Consider the following 25,880-nt stretch of genomic DNA (forward strand, 5'->3'; position numbering starts at 1 on the left):
AATGCCCAGTGTCTGTCCTCCTTTGATCAAAGTAAGGAAAAATGGGGATTTTATTTCATTTATATGATGTCAGCAATCATTGTCCCTTTCTCATGCTTCGAATGACTCTTTCCATCCTACTGATCTTTCCAGTACTTGGGACCAAAGCTAATTTAAGTAAAAACTATACAACAAATATCACTCAGGAAAAACTAGTTAGACCTTATACATAATGATTTGAAATGGTATTACACAATGACTTCGACAATTTTATACCTGTACAAACTTATTGTACATTCCATTGAGGAAACCCTTATTGTAGGAAAAACACATACAGGCACACATACTCTTACCATTAATTTTGCCACATTTAAGCAGATAAAAGTTAACTTTAAAAAAGCAGTCATAAACTTGAGATATTACAAAGACAAGATGAACAGAACAACTTTCTTTTGAAAAAAAGAAGCAGCATATATGCAAAAGTAATAGTTTAAAAAAGTCAGAATATTGAACAGAAAGGTTTTATATGGAATAAGTTCAGATTTTACGTGGTAATACCTTGCAATTTCAGATGAAAGACCAGAGTAAAATGATGGCATTTTTCTTCCTAGTAATGGTATTCATGAAAATCTGTAAATTCCATAATTACGAAGATTTCTGAATTTCTGTTACAATGTATCTTAAATCATTTGTTAGGTGTCTAGATTGAATGATCTGTTTTGTGGTGTTTTTGTTTAATGCAGGAGGTTTCCTTTAAAAACTGAACATCATAAGCTACTTGTTTGTATCATTGCCATTTGTCATAGGAGAAAAAAATGTAGTTCGTGGAAGATGTTTCCTAGAATTATTCTGCGGATAGTCTTTTTTAATCTGTCATTTCCCCACACTCTACCCTCTGTTGGGGTGGTCTGTAGTTCAGATGTCAAAGCGCTGTCTTTGTAAGTGAACCAGAAAGAATTTTATGTCGTGTGCAGGGGGTTAAATTTCATTCCAGATAAGAATGAAACTAAAAAGCGTTAAATTAAAGAAATTTGTGTTTGCATTTTGCTGTTTGAAAGAATATCTAACTGTAAATATAGAATTTGAAAGAAAAGTTTCTTGGTTGTTCAGCAGAATACTGTAACTGTCCCTGGCTGTTTAATAGGCATCATCTATACTGATTAAATTTGACATGAAATATACCTCATCCAAAGGAAAGTGATGCATTAGTTATTTTAAGTGGACCTTTAATGAGATAAACAATGAAATGAACAGAACCACAAAGTATGAATGTAGAACTTGACACATGTAAGTTGAGAATATAAGAATATATGTGTGTAAGAGCATATTTATGCAAGTAAATACACAGACACATACACAGATGCACTTATACATTTTTTTAAGGGAGTGAACTTTTTACTTAATGTGTTTGAAAAATTAGTTATGTGTAAAGAACTTGACTCTTCTATATGAATCTGATATTAAAAATCTGATAGTATACCCTTATACTGTGTGTGTGGTCTCAGTGGCATGCCCTTGCTTCTGACTGATTTATCTCTTGGTTTCCTGAACAACACATTCCAAGAGGTAGTCAGGAAAGTCATCTTGCATAAGGAAGCACAACTCTTTGCATGCTTTCAGAGTTTTTCTGGCTTCCTTCTTTATTCCCCCATCCTCCAGGTTTTTCAGGTTACATTTTTGTACATTAAGGCAGACATAAGAAATTTGTGCCCTCCCTGCCATATTCAGTTGAGACTGCTTCTGAGAAGACATCCTTGATTCCCTCATTTAGAAAATTCATTCCTTCGTTCATCACCCCAACAGGCAGGCAAGACATTTGTACCTTCAGTCTAGTGCTTTGTTTGCACTATAAGCAGTCTTGATCATCAGAGTCAAGTTTGCTCATTCTTGCTTTCATTGTATAGCACAGTGATTAATACTTGGTTCATCTTCAATGCGTTTGCTGGATTTTATGTAATTTAAATAATTACCCATAATAGACAACCAGGAAAAGAAAAGTAGGGAAGATACATGCAGAAAGGATAGGGTTGTGTGGTCTAGTAAGTAAGGATATTTATCTTCAGGTCTACCTACTTTGCATCATTTACATTGATCCCATTGATATTCAAAAAGACCACTGAAAATTGGTAATGTAATAGAATTCATACTTTTAGGAACAAAAGTAGCTAGGCTAAGCTTACAGTTGGAGGCCATTAGTAGTTTCATACACAAGTTCATCCATTCATGTATTCACTTAAAATATTTCCATCACTCACTGTGGGCCAGGCACAGAGTGATACATAGCTCAGCAAGACAGTACTTGCCCTTAAGGAGGTGTTTTAGGGTGGTAGACAATGCTGTTACAAAAAAAAAAAAAAAAGAGGCATAGGATGCTCTAGAAGTACAAAAGGGAAGGTATTATAGACAGGGGAGTCATGAAAAGAGCCCTCAAGGTGAAAAAATTTGAACTGATTTGGAAAATCAGGACCTAACCTAGGAAAAGGAAGATGAGGTGAAAAAAGAACATTCCAGTCAGAGCAAAATATGTGCAATGGCATGGAAGCAAAAGAAAACAATGTATGTTTGAATAAAGGCAAACAATTTGATGTGTCTAGAGCAGAAGGTATATGTAGAGAGAGGGAAGCTGAATCTAGATGATAAAGATTCTTCAGTGCTAATTAAGGAGTTGCGACTTTTGATGCAGGCAGTTGGAAGCTACTGAATGTGTTTTTAAAGTACCATGGTTGGAGTTCCTGCCGTGGCTCAGCAGAAATGAATCTGACTAGGAACCATGAGATTGAGGGTTCAATCCCTGGCCTCGCTCACTGGATTAAGGATCCAGCGTTGCTATGAGCTGTGGTGTAAGTCACACATGTGGCTCAGATCTGGTGTTGCTGTGGCTGTGGTGTAGGCCAGCAGCAACAGCTCCAATTGGACCCCTAGCCTGGGAACAAGTAGGGCAAGTGCGCAAGTGCGGCCCTAAAAGGACAAAAAAAAAAAAAGTAGCAGATAAGGCTACATTTGTATTTTACATTGACTGATCCCTTCGATTAAGCCATGGATGATATATTGGAGGAAGCAAGTCTGGCGTCAGGAGACCAATTATGGAGCCATTAACAAATCCAGAAAAAAAATGTAAGTGTCTGACCTAAGTCAGTGTCTGCGAGGATAATGAGATATGGTAGGGAGAAAGGGAAGAGGGGAGAGGGATGGACCTAGGCAGTCTTCAGTAAACAGAAGCAACAGAATCTGGTGCTGACTGAATATAGAAAATGAAGACAAGGAATTGTGAACAGCAACTCCCTGTGGCTTAGATGAATGGATAGGTGGTGGTGGTGCCATTCATTGACATAAGAAACATAGGAAGAAAGCCAGATTGTGTTGGAGGAAGTCAAGGAACAGTGGGATAGAATGGTGCCTGGAAATTAAAGAAATCAAATTCTAGCTCTTTATCTTAAAACAGATGTGCCTGCTATAGAGACTTTTTCTATTTTGTTCCTATATCATTGTTTCCTAACTACCATTAAGGATATGTACTTTATATTTTATAGACGTAGATATATACACCCATATTTTGATTTACTACAGTAAATAAATATTGAAATATCACAAACTCCTGTTCTTTGTAAAGGACATTTTAAATCTAGTAATTTGAGAGCTTCAAAAGATCCAGCCCTTCATTTTCTAGATGAAAATCTGAAATCCAGTTTGCATAAGTGACTTGCCCAGGTTCACAAAGTGAATAAACAGTAATACCTGTTTAGAAAATATTTAAAGTTTCATAACTCTGACTTTTTCTGTGTGTGAGAAGGTGGGTGTTAAGGAGAGGTCCCATGCTAGTAAAATGTGTTTTGGTACTTGTTCATGTGAAGAGAGAATGATTTTCATTGGTCTTGGCCCAAATATGGGGCACTATATGTGAATGTCAACTTGAAGAAGAATTTTTCATATGGGATTGTTCTAGAGTGCCCTTGAAGCTTAGTTTTTCTATATGCTTCAACAAGGATGTTAGCATTACTCCATTGGAGGGGACCTAACAAAGATCCCCTTGCATAATTAATTTCAGTATCTGAGAGCTTCTTATTAAAAAGAGATAAGAATATTTACAAGGAGGAATAGTCAGACATAAACTCCAACAGAATATTTATTCACCAACTGTTGAAATGACCCATCTGTAAGTGTCTATTTTTGACAAGACTCAACTCTTTGTATCTGTAATATCTGACACCAGGCTCAGTACATAGGATGCATTCAGCACATGTTTGCTAGGACTAAAGTGAACTGATGCAAGGTTAGCCAGAACTAATATAGAATCTGGTACCAGTTTTTATCCATTTATGGGGTGATGCATAAGGAGAATAATATCAGGGGGATATGAAGGCTCAATGACTGTGAAGCAGCTAAGGGGTGTTAGAGTCCAGAGGGCAAAGTCAAAACCCCTAAAACTGATAAGCATGAATTGCTATTGTAAAAAGGTAGCCTCAAATCAGGAACCATCAGAAGTAAATCAAGGAGCAGAAAGCAAGGAACTGGAAAAGAAATGTGAGGTGAGCCAACAGTACCAGCAGCCATTGTTGTTGACTCAGCCTACTGATTTAAGTCTGAGTTTCCTACAGAGTGGTCACAGCCTGGCATCTGACATTAATTAGTTGTTTCACCTTGCTTTCTATAACCTTTCTGAACCTCATTCACCACACCTGTAAAATGAGATCCTTGGAGCTCATAATATTTAATATCTCTTCCAATTCACTTATTCTGATTTTTTTTTCTTCTTTAAATTAACTATTCCTTCAGATACCAAAATGAGAAATGGGATTCATGTCATGCATATCTATATAGAAACTGTCAAATGTTAGCTAAAATAGATCTGTTGGTCTAAAAAAAGACAATTAATTATACTTCTCCATTTTGTGAAAGAAGAAGCAGTGTGCTGGGAGTTCTAATAATAGAAATTCTTACAGATAATATATTTGACATCAGCCATAATGTTTTATAAAATGCATAAACCTAGATATAGTTGCATTGTTAATATTGCCACTGATTTATGAAACAATGATATTAGATAAAAGCGTCAACATTTAAGGCATTTTTTGCATTGCTTTACCTTTTTATTGCTTTCCTATATTTACCCTTTTACTTTATTTCATGGTTGTTTTGCCGTAACTGAGTAATACCATATGCACCCACATTCAATGAGAGTCCACTTAATCTACAACATATTTTAAGCGAACAATGCCTTTGTCAATTTTTATAGAGTTTAAAATGTTATTTTCTTAAGAATTACATGGAGAAGTTCTATTCTTTGTGCTTTAAGACTTACTGTCCTTTAAGAGACTCCTCGAAGTGATCTCTTGAAGTAAAATGATAAATAATGCATTTCACATGCAAGACACACATAATACCACACAGATTTTAGTTCTCATGGACATGAAGCAGCAAGAATTTTGAGGTCCCAGTAAGACATCTCTCCCAAAATCCTCTTTTGTAGTAGAAAATGGTAACATTAATTCTCCATTAGTCATTGGGCAAAAGACATGGGTGAGCAATTTATGAATGAATTACAACTGGCTGATAATCTTAACTTAAAATATTTTTCTCTATTTAATAACACTGCTTATCATAAAGTGAACTATATATTTGCTTCTTACCACCTATAACATTTCCCAGGATGTTATAGCCATCAATCACCATGAAAATCATTAAATTAAAAATGAAAAATTATCTGTCTTTGAACAGTTTCACCTGATCATTTCTGCCTTCATTTTACTTATTCCCTGCATGGATATTGTGCGTTACCAGAATTTGTCTATGTCATTCGTGATAGTGTGTTTGTGCTTAATGGGTGACTGTCCTCTGGAAGGAGCACATTCTGAGGGCCTTCTAGGATTCTTTTCAAAGCAATATACTAGTTCTATCACTGACTTACTGTGTGCTCATAGAAAATTTACTTCGCCTCTAGAGCCTGTTTCCTTATCAATAAGTGAAATGAGGAAAGATAATAAAATGCCTGGGTTATTTTAAGTAGTCAGTGAGCTATATTTTTATAAAACCTGGTATATACTTAGCCTTAGTAGAAGCTTATCATGTTGTCATTGTTCTTATTTCTTTGTTCTATTTTACAGCAGTTTATAAGAAATAAAATGGGTTAAGAAAAACAGACATGTTATAAACTGCATGCTAAGAAAAAAACAGTATGCACTGATGAGAGGATTTTTAATGACCCACTGTATTAAAAGTACAAAATTTAGCAAATAAAATTTCTAAATACCTGGGCATAAACCTCTCAACTTACCTCAGATTAACTTGGCCTCCAGTATGGTGAAGCAGAGTGAAGTAATCACCTCTAATGTATGTTTTTCTCAAAGGAAAAAGTAAATGAATTCTTAAGTGAGCTGGTTAAAAATGAAATCATTAAGTCAATCAGTCAACAAGCCAACTAATCCAACAGCAAAACAGTTCCCACACCTCTAAGATTTGTGAAACATCAGAAGATATATTTGAATCTTTAATTTCTAACAAGATACTTAAGGTCTCTGAGCCTCAGTTTCTTAAACCTTAAAATGGAGTCAACCTTGTAAGGTTGGTATAAAATCAAGTCAGACAGTGTATGAAAGCTCCTTGTAAACACTAAATCACCTTATAAATGTAGCATTAATTTTTGCTTAAAAGTCGTCATTTATTGTTTATTATCTCACTTTAAATCACATCCTGCATCCTTTTAATAGTTTTTTGGTCAGTATTTAGAAAGCTCTGGAGTCAGACACTGAGAGTAGCAATATAGTCAAATAATTTTTTTTTTTTTTTTTTTTTTTTTTTTTTGTCTTTTTGCTATTTCTTGGGCCGCTCCCGCGGCATATGGAGGTTCCCAGGCTAGGGGGCAAATCGGAGCTGTAGCCACCGGCCCAGGCCAGAGCCACAGCAACGTGGGATCCGAGCCGCGTCTGCAACCTACACCACAGCTCACAGCAACGCCGGATCGTTAACCCACTGAGCAAGGCAGGGATCGAACCCGCAACCTCCTGGTTCCTAGTCGGATTCGTTAACCACTGCGCCACGACGGGAACTCCCAAATAATTTTTGATTCAGATTGGGAATCTCCTACTTTATGACCCTATAGCTCTCATGGTCAGCATATCTTAGATGTCTATAAAATGTTGAACCTTGAATTATCCATCATATTCTGTAAACATATTTTGAAACCAGTACAGAATGTACGAAGACAATCAAACTTGTTGCAAATCTTTCCTGAATCCTGTTAATATAGCACATCAAGATGTATTTCATAGTGATACATCTACACAGGAATGTTTAGAGATAAGATGAAGTAGTCCTTATTAATCACACATTGTATATTTGACTTCTGCCTCTCTTCTCCTTAAATCTAAACTACATCTGGTTTTGCTACTTAAGTGTGCCATTACCTTTTCCATTAAAAGGCAGTTACTTTTAGGGAAAGCAGCCCAATTTGATTAAAAAATAATTAGCTGGAGTTATATTCATGTTACTCATCATGGCATCCCAAATAGGAATTTTAGTGTAGGTTGAAGATCTACTTTATTTCTACAGAAGGGTCAGCAGAACTGGGAGGCTCTTTGTGATGAATGCTGGCATAAAGCAAATATTTTGCTTCGCTGCTATTTTATAGTTTAAAAAATGCACAATAATACAGAATAAATGAATAGATAGTATCTAACATAGATAAGGACCATAAAGCAGTTGAATCTTGAAGTAGTCATTCTATGCCAGAGGGTATCCTCTATGGAGACTGAGGCATATGATTATTATTACACCCACAGCAAGTCAAGCTCTGAGAATTAACTTCCACTAACTAACTGTATAAGAACTTGATGTATAATTATCTGTACTGGAGGTCACTGATTAACAAATTCTCTCTCAGGAGAGAAATCTACATAGATCAAGTTGTAATTTGAAATATTTTGGTAAGCAAGGAATGGACATAGAATAAATTTCATGGCTCAAATCACTCTTACATAAGGAAATTGCCATTTTGTGAACAAGGTAAGAAGCTTGCATCTGAATGTAAATTAAACAGAGCATTACTTTCTTCACACACATACTCACACACGCATTGCGTGCTTAGCAACATAATTTTCTCTTTTTAAAAATTTTTTTATTGTTATTTCCCCAATACAATTTTTTTCTACTGTACAGCATGGTGACCCAGTTACCCATATGTGTGTACATTCTTTCTTCTCACATTATCAGTCTCTATCATAAATGACTAGACATAGTTCCCAGTACTACACAGCAGGATCTCATTGCTAATCCATTCCAAAAGCAATAGTTTGCATCTATTAACCCCAAGCTCCCAATTCATCCCACTACCTCCTCCTCCCCCTTGGCAACCACAAGTCTGTTCTGCAAGTCCATAAGTTTCTTTTCCGTGGAAAGGTTCATTTGTGCCGTATAGTAGATTCCAGATATAAGTGATATCATATGGTATTTGTCTTTCTCTTTCTGACTTACTTCACTCAGTATAAGAGTCTCTAGTTTCATCCATGTTGCTTCAAATGGCATTATTTTGTGTTTTTTTTAATGGCTGAGTAGAATTCCATTGTGTATATATACCACATCTTCCTAATTTAGTCATTTGTCGATGGACATTTGGGTTGTTTGCATGTCCTGGCCATTGTGAATAGTGCTGCAATGAACATGCAGGTGCATGTGTCTTTTTTAAGGAAAGTTTTGTCTGGATAGATGCCCAAGAGTGGGATTGCTGGGTCTTATGGTAGTTCTAGGTATGGTTTTCTAAGGTACCTCCATACTGTTCTGCATAGTGGTTGTACCAGCTTGCATTCCCACCAACAGTGCAGGAGGGTTCCCTTTTCTCCACACCCCCTCCAGCACTTGTTATTTGTGGACTTACTACTGATGGCCATTCTGACTGGTGTGAGGTGATATCTCATGGTAGTTTTGATTTGCATCTCTCTAATAATCAGAGATGTTGGGCATTTTTTCCTGTTCTTGTTGGCCATCTGTAAATCTTCCTTGGAGAAATCTCTATTCAGGTCTTTTGCCCATTTTTGCATTGGGTTGTTGGCTTTTTTGCTGTGGAGTTGTATATGTAAGTTGCTTGTATATTCTAGAGATTAAGCCCTTGTCAGTTGGGTCATTTGAAACAATTTTCTGCCATTGTGTAGGTTGTCTTTTTGTTTTCTTTTTGGTTTCCTTGGCTGTGCAAAAGCCTGTCAGTTTGATGAGGTCCCATGGGTTTATTTTTGCTTTTATTCCTGTTGCTTTGGGAGACTGACCTGAGAAAACATTTATAAGGTTGATGTCAGCGAATGTTTTGCCTATGTTCTCTTCTAGGAGTTTGATGGTGTCTTGTCTTATATTTAAGTCTTTCAGCCATTTTGAGTTTATTCTTGTGCATGGTGTGAGGGTGTGTTCTAGTTTCATTGCTTTGCATGCAGCTGTCCAGGTTTCCCAGCAATGTTTGCTGAAAAGACTGCCTTTTTCCCATTTTATATTCTTGCCTCCTTTGTCAAAGATTAATTGACCATAGGTGTCTGGGTTTAATTCTGGGTTCTCTATTGTGTTCCCTTGGTCAGCCTGTCTGTTTTGGTACCAGTACCACACTGTCTTGATGACTATGGCTTTGTAATATTGCCTGAAGTCTGGGAGAGTTATGCCTCCTGCTTGGTTTTTGTTCCTCAGAATTGCTTTGGCAATTCTGGGTCTTTTGTGGTTCCATGTAAACTTTTGGATTGTTTGTTCCAGTTCTGTGAAAAATGTCATGGGTAATTTGATAGGGATTGCACTGAATCTGTAGATTGCTTTGGGTAGTATGGCCATTTTTATAATATTCATTTTTCCAACCCAGGGGCATGGAATATCTTTCCGTCTCTTTGAATCTTCTTTAATTTCCTTGATTAAAGTTTTATAGTTCTCGGTATATAAGTCCTTTAGCTCCTTGGTCAAGTGTATTCCCAGGTATTTGATTTTTGGGGGTGCAATTTTAAAAGGTATTGTATGTCTGTATTCCTTTTCTAATATTTCAGTGTTAGTATACAGAAATGCGACTGATTTCTGAATGTTCTACTACTTGGCTGAATTTATTGATCAGTTCAAGTAGTTTTGGGGTTGAGTCCTTAGGGTTCTCTATGTATAGTATCATGTCATCTGCATACAGTGTCAGTTTTACCTCTTCTCTTCCTATTTTGGTTGCCTTTCATTTCTTTTGTTTGTCTGATTACTGTGGCTAGGACTTCTAGTACTATGTTGAATAATACCTTTGTTTTGTTCCAGATTTTAGTGGGAAGGCTTTCAGCTTTTCTCCATTGAGTATTATTATTTCTGTGTGTTTGTCATAAATGGCATTTATTGCAACATAGATAATTTTCATTCTGGTACAGTTTTCTCATCTCATGGTAGACTGTTCACAAATAGTTCTGGTACAGGAAGTTTTTCTACGGACCACAGTTTGAGAAGCATTGTTCTTTGCCTGAATCAGAATTACACTAGGAAGTTTTTTTAAAATATATAATTCCCTAGTCCATACCCTTGAAAATTCTGATTCAAAGCGCTGGTGTGTTATCCTTCCATCTTCATTTTTAAAATGCTTTCCAGATAGTTTTGATGAACACACAAGGTTTAGGAGCTATGAAATAAAATACATAAAGTAATTAAGTAGTGCTAAGATGATTAGTTCAGAGGTTAAAAACATGGGATTTTGGCCCTCAGGATTGAGTTCTTGTTTGTTCTTGACCAAGTTGTGAATTTTCTAAGCCTTAACACTCTCACCTGTAAAGCAGCTATAACAGTACCTACCATATAAGTTGCTGTGAGCTTTAAGTGCTGTTATAAAAAGGAAGCACTTAGCTTAATGCCTGACACATAGTAGACAATGGATAAATGTCAGCTATATATGGCAAGTATCATCTCTATGATAGAGAGTTACCTACCATTTTTGAGATATACATATGTTTATATACATCCACAAATTCCCTGGATGAGCAAGGAACATACTGCTAATATTTGTCTGTCCAAAGTTTCCTTTGCTAAGCGTCCATCAGATTTATCAGTCAAGACTTTTTTTTGGTTGTGTTGTAAACCTAAATCAATGTGATTGAAGCAAGAAAAAAAAAAAAAAAAAAAAAAAGGTGGTCTGCACAAGGGGACATCACGTAGTTTACAACTAAAAGTCCAAGGGTGGTCTGACAAAAAACATAACAGGACTGAGGTGCTCTGAAAGTATCCTTCTGTCTGTATCTCCTGACTGCATGTCTGTTTATCTTCCTACCTATCCTTCTGACATGGTCTCATTCTTAGGCTAGCTCTGGTTTTATGATGGCAGAATGGGACATGTTACTAGTTTACTACCCATAGAAGAAAAAGAAGTTCTTTTGTAGAGTAGTTGGACAATATTGTGTAACTGAAACTTAATAGCCGTGCTTGCAGTATTTTTTCTCATTCTTGAATAATTCACCCTCTCTGAGTAAGAGCAGAACATTCTGGTTTGTCAGGCTCAAACATGTAGAGTGGCATGTATTCTGAAGGGGGAAAGACAGGTTCCCAAAAGATTAAGTTAAGGGAAGTTATTAAGAAAGGAAGGATCATATGCTATAGAATCAAAAACAACCTACCTTCCTGTCCCTTACCTTCCTCTTGTTGTTTAAATATGTTAGATCAGTTGGAACTAAGCCAAAATTAAATTGAGCTTAGAGACCTTATGTTTAGTTAAGGTAATTTCCAAGTATGTATTCTAATCTACTTTGTATTTTTTATAATGAATTTTTGTTAGGTTTAATTTTGTTCCATGTTTATTTGGAAATAAAAGATGAAGGGGGTGTTAACTTATATTGATCAAGAACAAAGTCAGAACCTATTGATAACAATATGAGCTTGATTCTAACCTTTTATTTTCTTTCACTTGGGCAGACTCATGTTTGATGAATAGAAATAAGAAGGAGAGGTTGTTAGAGAGTGAACTGCCAAAGTTTACAAAGAAGAATTTAGTTTTAGGCTATATTTGTCACATGACAATAGTGTTACTATAGATTATAAAATAGTGGATGTATTTTGGGTCACTAAATCAGTAAAAATCACGTAGTTGTTAATGATTTGGAACCTGGCTTATGAAACACAACTTGGCAGAACTATCAAGTGGTTAACAGTATTGGTATGAAAGTTAAGGACTTCAGCACTCAAATCCAAGTCTGGCTGTTTTTGCAGTGTGTGGCCTTGGACTTGACTCCTCTGGGATGCAGTTTCCCCAATGTATAATTAGGTAATAAAATGTAGTTACAACACAATAGCAGGAGAAAATTAAGTGCACTGACAGGAAGGTGCAAGTTTCTTTCTGTAATTTTCAAGCAGTGCGTGTGCTTAGCTTTATTTTCCTAGGTGCCTAGCAGGCACCCTCATTGTAAGTCATGTAATAATTCTTCTTGGCCTTTACGGTACCATTTATTTTACAACCATAATATTCTCTAAGATGGCACCATAGAGGACTAAGTGTTACTCTCCGAGGCAAGAAGGGCAAGTGCTGCTTTGTGGACCATATATTCAGTCCCTTCTTTTGAGCTTGCAAAGGAGCACTGAGAATAGTTCTAGCTAGCTCTGAGGCTCTGCAGCTCATTTCATATGCTCTTGCTTATACTTTAATATTCCCTTAAAGGCTTATGTTTTAGGCATCTACCCTCCTCCCACTCTTTGTCCCATTTTCCTAACCCGGCATGGTCTTTTATTTTTCATTATAAAGGAGGCTGAATTTTTCTCAGAGATGAGTTGTCAATATGGTGTAATGAAAAGACCAGAGAATCAAGATTTATGTTAAAATGACTGTGCTAACTTTGCTGTGTTTTTGCTTAGTGACCTTAGCTCATCAGTGACCTTCTCTGATTCTGTTTCCCCAGAAATTTTAGCTATAAAATTAAAAAAAAGGAGGTCATCTGTGCTTAACTCTCACATCTTTGCTGTAAGAGTTAAATGAGAAAGCACTGAGCACAAATTTTCATTATGATTCTGTTAATTATATGTGTGTGTATATTATATAAGGAGTGTGTTAGCAACTATATTCCTATGTGCTCTGTTCCCATTTCCTCAATTCCTAGCAATGCAGAGGGTTCCTGTCAGATGGCTGATTTGCCAGCTGTGTCTTGTTTTGTCATTGTAAATATTTCATGCTCCAAACGAATGGCTTTGCTTATAATGTAGTGTTTTGTCCTTTTTCTCTTGCAGATTGAGAATTACATTGTGGAAAATATGAAGTCGGAGATGGCCCAGATACAGCAGAATGCAGTTCAGAACCACACGGCCACCATGCTTGAGATAGGGACCAGCCTCCTCTCTCAAACCGCAGAGCAGACCAGAAAGCTGACAGATGTTGAGACCCAGGTACACCCCCGAGCCAGAGTCGACACACTCTTTACTGGGAAGATGTTTTTTTTTTTTTTCCCCTATAGCTTATTCCATAAACACAGAGCACATTTTAGCACCGGGATTGCGAAAACATATACATTTTTGTTTATTGGTAATAACAGCGACTGCCTGACATTCTATGCATGTTTCTTTTGATTTAATGAGAGTTGGTATATTTAGCTTTGTATGTGTTTGCAAAAACAGGACTGGCAAAGGACTTAATCAGCGTTTAAATTCAAACAAACACTGCAGCTACCAACTGTGATATGATATATGTCAAACAAAATAACCATTTGTGTCAAATTGGTGCTTTTGATGTACATTTTTGACCTATCCTGTTTTGTCTCTGGTAGTACTCTGGCTATAATGGCACCTATAGAGATTTTATGCATTCGTTGGATAGGAGGGAAAACCCCAAACCAACTCATCTAGAATATGTAGATTTTTTTTTTTATTCAGTATGATTTTATAATGATATGTCAATTAACACTCTTTCCTTATATATGTATGTGTGTAAACTCTTTCCTTACATATACCTACACACATATATACACATCTTACCCTGCTCTGGACAATGACAGTTATGTACAAATCAGTAAAGTGCCTTTTAATTATCACAATCACAAGCCTATTATTATAGCTTAATGAAAATGCCATTTTTGAAGACTAGAAGATGATATTTCAGGCCCTTTTAACCATGGAAATGGTTATTCAGGTTACCATTTTGAAACCCAGAGGATGATTTTGTCTTAATCCTGTTGATTTTCAGAATCAAAGGTGAACTATATTGTTAAAAGATAAACTGAGGCACATTAACATTTTCAAGAGCTTATTTGTGCAAACCTTGATTCAAATTGGGCAGCACCTAACCGAAAGTAGTTCTACTGCAGGAACAAAGGGAAAAGTTTTTAACAGAGAAGATGCAAAGCAAAGCAATGAAATTATTTGATTGGCTATAGCTTAAGCAGTTGCCTTACTTGGGAAAGCCTAGTCGGCTGTTTGTGATTGGTTGTTCTTAAGTTTTATTTTCTTGGATTCAAGGGCATTAGCTCTCGCTTAGATTTTGGTTTGTTTATGTACTTTACCAAGGCTTTAGAACCACCTCAGTCCAATGGCCTCTAATGCTAACTCTTTTAAGAATATAAATTCAAAATAAGATGCAACTATAATTCTATTTGAGTTCATTTGTGTTAATATCATCACAGATCAAATGTTGATATGTAAAGAGAAACAATTTACATAGATAGAGCCTCTTATATTATATAAACCACATTCCCATGTATAAATAATATTTATGAAGACCATTTACAACAGAAAATTCAATTTTCTCATATCGATTAGCAAGTGAATTGAATCTGGTACTCAAACTGAGGCATACTTGTTTCTTTCCTTCTCTGTCCTCTTTGATTAGTAATGCTAATAATTAACTAATTAAATAAATGTGGATCATGTTGGAGCAACAAATCACATAGACTTTGGAAAATATTTTTTGTTGCACACTATCATCAGATAACTATGAGGTATAAGGAAGGGAAAACTACATACTATAACTAAAAATTATGAGAGTTTATGTAATCAGTTATCATCACACTGAGCAAGCTTGGTTTATTTATAAACAGTGGCTTCTTGTGGTGTAAATAATATTAGTGTATTCTCTTATTTTTATTAGAAATGAATGCTCACCAACTCCTACACGGTATTCTATATATTTAAAAATTTGAAACACACAGTTAATATTATCCTCCTTGGTTGATCATTTGAAACTTTTATGCATTTCTGTTATAATACGTTTTATGATATACATGGCAGCATTTGTTTTTTTTTTTTCCATTCCCCAGATTGAGTTGTTTTTGTTCTCTTTCCACCTAGGGAGTGAAGTTGTGGAGGGAAAAGTTTCCCACTGTAGGCATACTAATCCCTAAACTGTTAAAATGTAGGCTGTGTAAAATTTTAAGTGATAACTTGTTCTGCATCCTTAAGATTAAGAATGTGTACTTTATAGAAATAATACAGAAAATTCACAACCAAAAAACATACTGTCTATATAAAGCAACTAAAGCTGATTAGTCATTAAAGGCCAATGAAATTTTTTATTAGATACACCAAGAAGAATTTTAATGTAGCTGAAACTTGGAAAACATCTTTAAAATCACAAATCCATCAGAACTTGCAACATAATGGAAGTGGAAATAGGTTGTCTGACAATGACTTAGACAAACTTGGTCCTACCTTAAAAGTGAGTCCGGAAGTCTTCATTTCATCTTCATTCTAATGTCTCTGCTGTTTGTAGCTGTGATGCTCCAGTCTTTTTTCAGGTGAATTTATACTCACAAAGTGCTTATTTGAACCTTTGCAACAGTACATGTTCTACTTATACTTACTCATTCAAATGCACTCAAATTCTGATACAAGACCAAGTTTAGAAAGTAATTTCTGGGAATTACCATCGTGGCACAGTGGAAACAGATCTGACTAGGAACCATGAGGTTGTGGGTTCGATTCCTGGCCTTGCTCAGTGAGTTAAGAATCCAGTGTTGCCATGAGCTGTGGTGTAGGTTGCAGACCTGGCTTGGGTCCTTCGTTGCTGTGGCTGTGGTGTAGGCTGGCAGCTGTAGCTCTGATTGGACCCCTAGCCTGGGAACCTCCATATGCCATGGATGCAGCCCTAAAAATCAGTCAATCAATCAATCAATCAATACCAAAGTAATTCCTGGATTATCCTTAATCTCAGTACACTGTATTCTTTTAATAAACAAAAGAATAAATCCATTTATAAAGCAATAGATTCTTTAATGCTATGCAGGTATGCTCCTAGATTTTTTCTACTATATTCAGTTCTACTGTGTGCTACTTCTTCTAAACTGACTTCAGATCCTCACTTTTTTTTTTTTAGAAATTCAGGCCAACAGTTTTGCAGTATATTTTTGGGTCCTAGTGTTCACATGATGATGTTATAAAGATAGGTAACTTACTACTTTCTAGTCCTGTGCTGACCTTCTAGACTTGAACTTAACAAAATGTGATAGAGCCTTGGTTTTGTTGCAATGGCATTTATAAATACTCTTGTGTTCAATAAGCATCATGATCAGAAAAGAGACAGATAATTAACACATCTGAATAACCCTACTGGTCATGGAGGTGTGAATCAGGAATCAACACTAGGCCCATTCCTTCCTCTTTAGTCTAGCTTTCAGTGTTTTTCTTACTCTATTATCAGTTTGTACCAATATTTCCTCTTCTAGTTCTTCTTTCCAAGTATGTAGTGTGAAGGGCTTGGTTTCAGACATTATTCATGTCTCGTCCTATAGTATGAATCTATTTCTGACTTATTGCTCAGGCTAATTTTGTTTAGAGGTATGCTAGTAGACCAACAAACAACATAAATATTCACCTTTAATAATCTGTGCTTGTCTCTTTGTAAGCAATTCTATGTATATGAGCTCTTCGATAATTGTTTATAAACTTTATGGGTAAGTACTATTACTATTTTTTATTTAAAGATGTAGAAACTGAAACTCGGAGAGGTAAATCAACTTGCCCCAGGGGGAAAAACTAATAAATATTAGAGGGAGGATTTGAATCCAGGCAATCTGGCATCAGGGTCTACATGCTTTAGCAGCTCTCTCTGCATACTACCTCTCTCTAATGAGTCCTTTCTCTCTCAAAGGCTGCAGATACAACTTGGGTCCAAGCTGAGGGTAAGATAGAAATCAGATAAAACAGTTTAAGGTGAATGTAATATTAGCAACTAGATTTTTCTATAAATGATGAAGATGCTGCTGCTGCTGGGGGTACCACCAGCTACTGCCATTTTACCATGAACCTGCCCATCATCTCATGTAATCCTAGCATCCAGTGTTATCCTTGACACTTACTGGCTGTGTAACTGTGGGGAAGTTCTCTAGACACTGAGCCTAAGTTTCTTCCAACTTCCAATCATTTATATGAGAACATACTGTTATAAATGGAATTTACTAATTTTAAAGATACATTTTGTGTACCTGCTTGATGCAAGATATTTTAATATGTACTAAATAGCATATAATAAGTAAAGAGGTCTTTATCCTCAGTGAGTTTAACTGAGTTAAATTAATATGACAAAACTTTTCTAACCTTTATTTTTCTTAACATCCCATCAAATTAATTAGCTCTGAAGCCTTTGCTCACCATCATAAAAATGCACCTTTCCAATCTCTTACTCTGTAGGGTGTATGAAAGCAGTAGCCCCAGGTGCTGTGGTCCGAAATCCATATCAATGTGTTGGTGCAGAGACCATAATCCTCAGCAGCTACTTCCAGCCAATAACACACTGTGACAGTGATACTTAAACCCACTCCTGGGAGCTCTAGGATTCCACTGACACATGACTAAGGGATCTCCATCAGCCTTGCCAAACTTTCCCACAACTGCCCTGCTGGCTAAGACTTCTAGTTAGCCTCACTTCCTTCCCTCTCTTTTTGGCTGTGTTTAGATCTACATCCCAGTCAGAGGGGATCCTAGCCAACTCTAGCTTATTCCCATTTTTTTTTTCCCCCTTCACAGGCATTTCCCTAATAAATTTCCTGCATGTATAATCTCATTTTATCATCTGCTTCTTAGAAGTCACAAACTGTCACACCTGTTGTTTGGACTTGAATCCTATAATCAAAATTTTAAGGCAGTTCAGGAACAATTTAATCAATGAGCTTCAATCTCTAGGGAGAAACAGGTTTGAAGGGGCATCTCTTGAAGTTGAACTACTGTCTCTTTAACTTGATGAGAGGATAGTTGAATAAACATTTAACTTTGGTAATTGAAATGGTAATAAAGTATATTTACTAAGGAGTGGTAATTACTTTTCTCACAAAAACTTTTTTCTCACAAAAAATCTGGAAAAAGTGTTTGATAACCCATTAGGAGAGGGCTCAGGTCAAATTTGAAATGCCGTCTTTTCTGTAAATAAAATTTTTGGTTTTGTGTGTGGTTGCTTTATCCATAAAATAGAATTGAGTAGTTGCACCAGGGCCTGTGAAGACTAAGATATTTGCTGTCTGGTCCTTTATAGAAAAAGTGAGCTAATGCCTGCACCAAGATACAGACTCCTAGAGAGCAAGAATTTGGTCTGTCTGACTGCTGTATGCTTGTAATTTAAAACAATACTTTTACACAGTAGGCTCTCAATAAATACTTATGAATGATGAAATTCACTAATATTAGCCTCTTAATTTCTGCAGATCTCAACTCAGTGCTCCCAAGTCCAACGGCTGTGTCCTAAGGGTTGTGTGTTGATGGTAATATGTACCCACAAAAGTGGATGGGTCAGAGTAGGACTTTGAATAGAAGCAGTCTACTGCAAAGGTGTTCTGACTGACTGAGAACATTGGATGGATGTATTTTCTCTCTACTCTGAGGAACATGAGAAATTGGGTCATCTTCTTGCCTCATAGTGCTAGTTTCATGTTGGGATAAGTACTGGAAGGAAGTCAGATGCTATCAGTTACAACAAGGAGAGTATCTGTTGGTGACTGAAAGAAATCATTTGGTAACAGTTGTTACTGACTGAAGGGAGATAACCTTTCTTTGCCAGAGAGAAGTTGCTTGTGTACAGCTACATGAGCCAATGGGAAGGAACTCAGACTCAGGGAGGCTAACCTGGGTTCCATTCTGACTCCTCTGTGTATTAGCTCTGTTGGGCAAGTTAACTTCTACCCACAATTTTTGCATCTGTATTAAGTACTATCTCTATTAAATTCCATAACCTGGTGAGGTTATCATTATGTTATAAATACACTATATGTTTACATATTATGCAAATTAAAATATATGGTATACTTTATAATAATTATAGTAAATATATGTTATGATTAATAATAATTCTCTAAGATTATCTAATTATCACATTCATATTTCCTCAGTTTCTACCACAAATTTTATAGGCATTTCATTTTTCAAGACCTAATAGTCCCTTTTAATTTGGAGCAATCTCCCATTTTTTTAAATTGAGAAATAGTTGAAAAGGTTGAGTGCCTCTAACCTTTTTTAAAAGGAAAAACTTTCACAAAAGAAAATTTCTTTCACCAGCATAGTAACTAGTGAAGTTTCAAATGTACAACATAGTGATACACAATTTCTAAAGATTATAGTCTATTTATAGTTATTATAAAATATGTACTGTATTCTCTGTTCTGTACAATATATCCTCGTAGCTTATTTATTTTATACGTGGTAGTTTGTACCTCTAATCCTCTACCCCTTCTTGCCTCTCCCCCATATCCTACTACCAACGAGTAACCGCTAAATTGTTTTGTCTATCTGTGAGTCTCTTTTTTGTTATATTCACTAGTTTGTTTTAATTTTGAGATTCCACATACGAGTGATAACATAAAATATTTGTCTTTCTCTGTTTGGCTTTTTTTTTTTCTTGAGATTTTTAAGAAACTGGGTGAGTTCTATATACTGCCCTGTATTCTTAATTTGTCCGAATATTTCTTAAAGATGTACTTTTACTCTTCCATCCCCATGGTTTTTGTTTTTTAAGCTGAAAGTTAAGTCTAAAGGCTTAATTAGGTTGAGTTGAACATGGTGGTGGGAGTGCTTTGTAGAATTACTGGCCACTTCCTGTTGCAGCTCATCAGGAGGCACAAAAGCCAGTTTACCACACTCAATGATGTTATTTAAATTTGGTTGGGGTAAAATGATCTGTAGCTCTCTACACCACTTTTCCCCTTGTAAATTAATGGAAACCCTGTAGGGTGATACTTTGTTACATTGCCAATCACTGACCAAATAAATTATTTGATTGATTTTATAAAATTGTGATCTTCTAACTTCCGTTCCTTGTACATATATCATCCTTTATTCTTTTGTAAAAAGATTTGCCAGGGCATCATACTTCATTTTATAATTTTATTTGAAAAACATAAAGTAAAACAATATATAAACCTACAGACTTACAGTAAGGCTGATTTCAAAGTTACTATGCTGGTGAAAGAACTTTTCTTTTGTGGAAGATTTTCCTTTCTAGAAAGGTTAGAGGCACTCAATTATTAAAGGGAAGCTGGATGAAATTATCTAGCTTTCTTTAAGAAAATAGTCATTTTTATTTATTTTTTTAAAAGAACTGGAATTTTATGGTCGATAAATCCTTAGTTTCAGTTCTTATAGTTTCCGTGCTCTGTGGTATATAATGAATAATTTAAGCTTTGAAATTGTTCCTTGGGGGTTTATGTCACATATTCTTCACTTTCTCCTTTCCTTTCCTTTCTTTCCTTTCCTGTCTTTCTTCCTCTTTCTTTCTCTTTTTCTCTTTCTTTTTCTTTCTCTCTCTCTTTTCTCTTTTTTTCTTTCTGATGTATGCTTTTGGAATGTGTTTAGGCTAAAGAAGGAAATGTCTTTTGTCATTTTAATGGAACACTTAGATTATTGCTAGGCAGCAAGTTCCATAGACACATGGCAGGAAAGTGGTCAATTTATCATAGTTTCCTGTACATTTCTCTCCGTTGTCTACTTTTGAACTTCAGGCCTATTTTAATACATCAAGAGAGAGAGTTGAAATAAAGCAGCTATTGGGTTAAGGTGATGGGGAAAGAAGAGAAGGGATTGGCTTTTGTGCTCAAAACTGGCCTGAGATGATGTGACACTTAGCTTGAATTTCTGAGATTTGTCCCTCTGTTTCTCCCATATTCTTATGCTGCTTTAGATTTTGTGCTGTTATAATTGAAGTCCAACTTGATATTCACCTGGCCTGTTAGCCTCTCTGACTATTATCCAACGTGAAAACAAACTCACTGCCCATTGTCTAGCATAGCATCTAACAAATAGCTCTGAGTGCCCTAGGGGTCCAGGCACCATGCTGGGCTCTGAATGTTTGAGGGGCTCCAGACAGAGTAGTCCTGCCTCTGTGCAGCTGACATCCTCATTGGGCAGAAAGACAGCATATGATTGAATGGACAGGCAGATTTCTAATCACGATTTCGTAAAGAAAATAAAACAGGGCCAACCTGATTAAGGGTGATGGGGGATTTACTTTACAGAGAATAGCTAGGAAGGGCCTTCTTAGGCAAGACTTGAATGATGAAAAGAAATAAGCCATACATCTGGGAAGGGGAAGACAGGGGAAACTGCAAAAACCATGAGGTGGAGATGAATTTGGCATGTTGAGATAGCAGAAAGAAGACCAATATGATTGGAACATAATAAGTAAGGGGTAGAGTGAAGGGAAGTTAGGTCTGAGAAGTAATCAAGGTCTTGATTACATAGGACCCTGTAGGCTAGGCTAAAAACAAACTTTGGAATTTGTTCTAATTGCAAAGGGAAGTCATAAGTATATTTAACATAAGAGATGCCATTTATCTGATTTATGTTTTTAAAAAGATCACTCGTTTGCTATGTAGCAAATGGAATACGGTAGGGCAAAGTAGAGAAAAATTAAGAACTGTAGGGTCTCCAGACTTAAATATAGGCAACTTGATTTTCAATTTTGGATGGTTCCATTTTGTTCTCAGTGTTTTCTCATGTTCCTCTCAGACATGAAGAACACTTTCTACTCTTTCTAAAACAAATTTTTAGTATTTGAGAGTATCAGGAAGTGTGACCAGAAAGTACAGTGAAAAAAGGCAGAAAATAGATTTTATTTAATGGTATATGTACTGTTCATTCATTTAATAAATACAGAGGATCTTCTCTGTGCCAAGCATTGTTCCAAATATCACCTAAAATTACAGATGTTTCATCCTATATTTAATTACTTTATAATTCTAGTTAATGAACAAACAAAAATATGTTTACTAGTTGAAGGTAATATCCTATGTATCCCTAATCTTTACATTCTCTGCCATTTTTTATTCCCTCTGGGCTGCTTTTATTTCTGTCTTCAAATCCCAGGTTCTCTTGCTCCTGTTTTTCCTCAAACGAACTGATTCAGAATGGGAAATATTTTTTAAAACTCTAAAACATTCCACATTCCTGAATTTTGATTAATACTAGTAACTTTTAGCTGGCTTTCAGATCCATATTCATGACAATTGTATAAACTAATCATAGTAGCTTAAAACATTTTTAAAGCCCAGTGCCCCATCTAACTCCTGACCCAGCCTCTCCAGCAGGGATGAAACTGAGGTGAAAGGAATGAGATCAGGTTATGCAAGACTGAATCATGCATTTATATGGGCACATCCTGTCTTTATGTTAAAATGATAATCTATTCAACATGTTTTTTATACGTTAATTTTGATCTTTCCAAATGTTGCATTCAAGGAGTTCCTGTCGGGGTGCAGTGGTTAACAAATCAGACTAGGAACCATGAGGTTACGGGTTTGATCCCTGGCCTTGCTCAGTGGGTTAAGGATCCAGCGTTGCCATGAGCTGTGATGTAGGTTATAGACATGGCTCGGATCCCGTGTTGCTGTGGCTCTGACGTAGGCTGGTGGCTACAGCTCCGATTAGACCCCTAACCTGGGAACCTCCATATCCTGCGGGAGTGGCCCTAGAAATAGCAAAAAGACAAAAATAAAAAAAAGTTGTATTCAAATGTTACTTATCTTGATTATTGAATTTTTTGGCACCTCCTTAAATTTTATAACTACAGCAGTTGCTTCTTTGATGTAATTCTAGTCCATGTTCTGCTCCCCTGCAAATATTTCTCCTTCTCACACAACCTCCTCTAGCCCAAGTCCAACCTTGAACATGTCAGTATATTTTAAAAAGGCTGTATGTGTGCATCTCATATAACCCCAGGTTTGTATGTGCCGCAGAATAGGAGAAAGCTTTACTGGTGTTATTTTTTAATGGGGGCTCTTTTAGATTGATACTGAACCTCCTGAAGGTTCCCCAGGTCCCTTTCAATAGGTAGTTCTTAAAAATGGTATGGTGCAACCACTATGTAAAACAATATGGAGGTACCTCAGAAAACTGTACATAGAACTACCATATGACCCAGCAGTCCCACTCTTGGGCATGTATATGGATAAAACTTTCCTTGAAAAATATACATGCACCCGTATGTTCATTGCCGCACTATTCACAATAGCCAAGACATGGAAACAACCTAAATGTCCATCAACAGATGAATGGATTAAGAAGATGTAGTACATATATACAATGGAATACTATTCAGCCATAAAAAGAAAAAAATAATGCCATTTGCAGCTACATGGATGGAACTAGAGACTCATACTATACTAAGTGAAGTAAGTCAGAAAGAGAAAGACAAATACCATATGATATCACATATCTGGAATCTAATATATGGCACCAATGAACCTTTCTACAGAAAAAAAACTCATGGACTTGGAGAACAGACTTGTGGTTGCCAAGGGGGTGGGGCAGGGAGTGGGATAGACTGGGAGTTTGGGGTTAAAAGACGCAAATTATTGCCTTTGGAATGGATAAACCATGAGATACTGCTGTATAGCCTGGGGAACTATATATAGTTACTTGTGATGGAACATGATGGAGGATAATGTGAGAAAAAGAATATGCATATATATGTATAACTGGGTCACTTTGCCGTACAGTAGAAATTGACAGAACACTGTAAATCAACTGTAATGGAAAAAATAAAAATCATTAAAAAAGGTATGGTGGTTATAAAAGTTCTCAAATGACAAAGGAAACTTTTAAAACTAATTATACCTTCTTCTTTACCCTTTTTACTTCCCTTAAAGAAGAAGGGATATAGGGCAGGACAAGAGCATTGGCACAGTTTGAAGTCATCTTCTAGGACTAGAATATGTTATGTTTTCTTGGAGAGTGGATAAGTTTTGGTTCATGGCTCAGACTCACTTTATAGTCAAGCCTGACTAGCAACATGAGTTTTTGTGTTTCAAGATGTGTTGAACGTTTACATTTTCTAGAGGACCCAGTGTAGGGCAAAGGGTACTTAACAACTGAAAGTGTAATTACTATGTCTTCAGTGCAATCTGGGTTCCTGGTCACTTCATCACCTCAGATGAAGACCCATATGATTCTCCCTCTTCTTGATCTTCTGTGTAAGGCACTAGAATTAGAGACACAGTATCTGGTTTTGAAATACCAGTTCTTCCCTTAGTTCCTGTGTGGATTCCAGCCTCTCTTTGAACTGTTTCCTCATTAAACTGATGATGACATTTCCTCTTTCAACAAGTACTATGAAGTTTTATGGCATAGAGAAGGGCTAATATAACCTAACATGATAGGTGTTCAGTAAATTGTAATCATGAATCTATCAAAACTGCATCCAAAGTGTTTTGCACATTTCTGTTTAGTTTTTACAACGTGATGGATCAAGGCAGGTATATTTTACATGCCTATTAATTATTCTTAATTAATATCTAAGACCTCATACCAGCACTTATCTTGTACTTGTAAATATTGGAGATAGTATTTGTAAGGCAGCTAGCACAGTGGGGTATCCTAGGGATTGAGAACATGAAAATTGAAATTTGAAAATGGTTTTAACAATTCAGTTTTCTTATTCAATTGCCATTCAAACAAATACAATGTTTCAGATGTGAAAAGCATTAATTACTAGAAGGTAGACTGTTTAATTATTCTAGAAGAAATATTATTTAAAAACAAAACACAGCTAAGTAAAAATTCCAAAGTAACTGTTTTTACTCTTTGTGAATGAAGATTGAAATTTTTTTTCTTTCATCTTAAGGTACTAAATCAAACTTCTCGACTTGAAATACAACTGCTGGAGAATTCATTATCAACATACAAGCTAGAGAAGCAACTTCTTCAACAGACAAATGAAATCCTAAAGATTCATGAGAAAAACAGGTGCGTACTATTGTGTTCCAAAAATAATGTACAGGGAATTCCCCTAGTGGCACAGTGGAAACGAGTCCGAGTAGTATCCTTGAGGCTGGGGGTTTGATCCCTGGCCTCATTCAGTGGGTTGGGGATCCTGCTCTGCTGTGAGCTATGGTGTAGATTACAGATGTGGCTCAGATCCCTTGTTACTGTGGCTGTGACATAGGCCAGCAGCTGTAGGTCTGATTTGACCCCTGGCCTAATTTCCATATGCCAGAGGTGCAGCCTTGAAAAAAAATAAAAAAGCAAATAAAATAACCAAAAATAATGTAAATACATATGTACTTATTTACATCCTTCTTCCTGCTAGTTCTTAAAAAAAGATTGAAGTGATTTGCCAAAAAAGAAACATAGAGCCAGATTAATTTTTAATATAAAGAAATGAGAGCTTATGATGATTACAGTATGTCAAAATAAGATTAATACTGTTTACATTTTTAAAATATTTGCTTTTTATAACATTTAACATGAATTTATCTAATGTTCAGTTGTTCAGATCTTGCCGTATACACAAAATTTGGTTCTATGACTAAATTTGGTGACACAAAATATTGACAGTTTTCAGCATATCTAAAATCTATAGCAATAGAGAAATGATAGCAATAGAGAAATGAATAGAGCCTCTGAAACTCAGTAACTTAAATTATCACTCTACCTGCCTTAAAGTTTGTACAGAGCTTCAAGATTGCTGAATTCATAGATCTTGCACTAAATATAAGCAGTTTTTTTCCAGAAAATTATTCACCTGTAAAGCTGGTTCAAAAGTT

At 36.0% G+C, this 25,880-nt stretch overlaps 1 protein-coding gene across 6 annotated transcripts in view; it reads left to right on the forward strand.

The window, feature by feature from the left end:
- Window positions 1–25,880, forward strand: part of ANGPT1 (angiopoietin 1) — a 308,232-nt gene that overhangs the window by 167,381 nt on the left and 114,971 nt on the right. For 4 of the 6 annotated variants that reach the window (XM_021088688.1, XM_021088686.1, NM_213959.1 and 1 more), the window contains 2 exon segments: window positions 13,162–13,317; window positions 24,959–25,080. In XM_021088688.1, coding sequence (XP_020944347.1) covers window positions 13,162–13,317; window positions 24,959–25,080 — 278 coding nt within the window. 6 annotated transcript variants of the gene reach the window in all.

The sequence above is a fragment of the Sus scrofa genome, chromosome 4, assembly GCF_000003025.6.
Source record: "Sus scrofa isolate TJ Tabasco breed Duroc chromosome 4, Sscrofa11.1, whole genome shotgun sequence".
Classification (NCBI taxonomy): Eukaryota; Metazoa; Chordata; class Mammalia; order Artiodactyla; family Suidae; genus Sus; species Sus scrofa.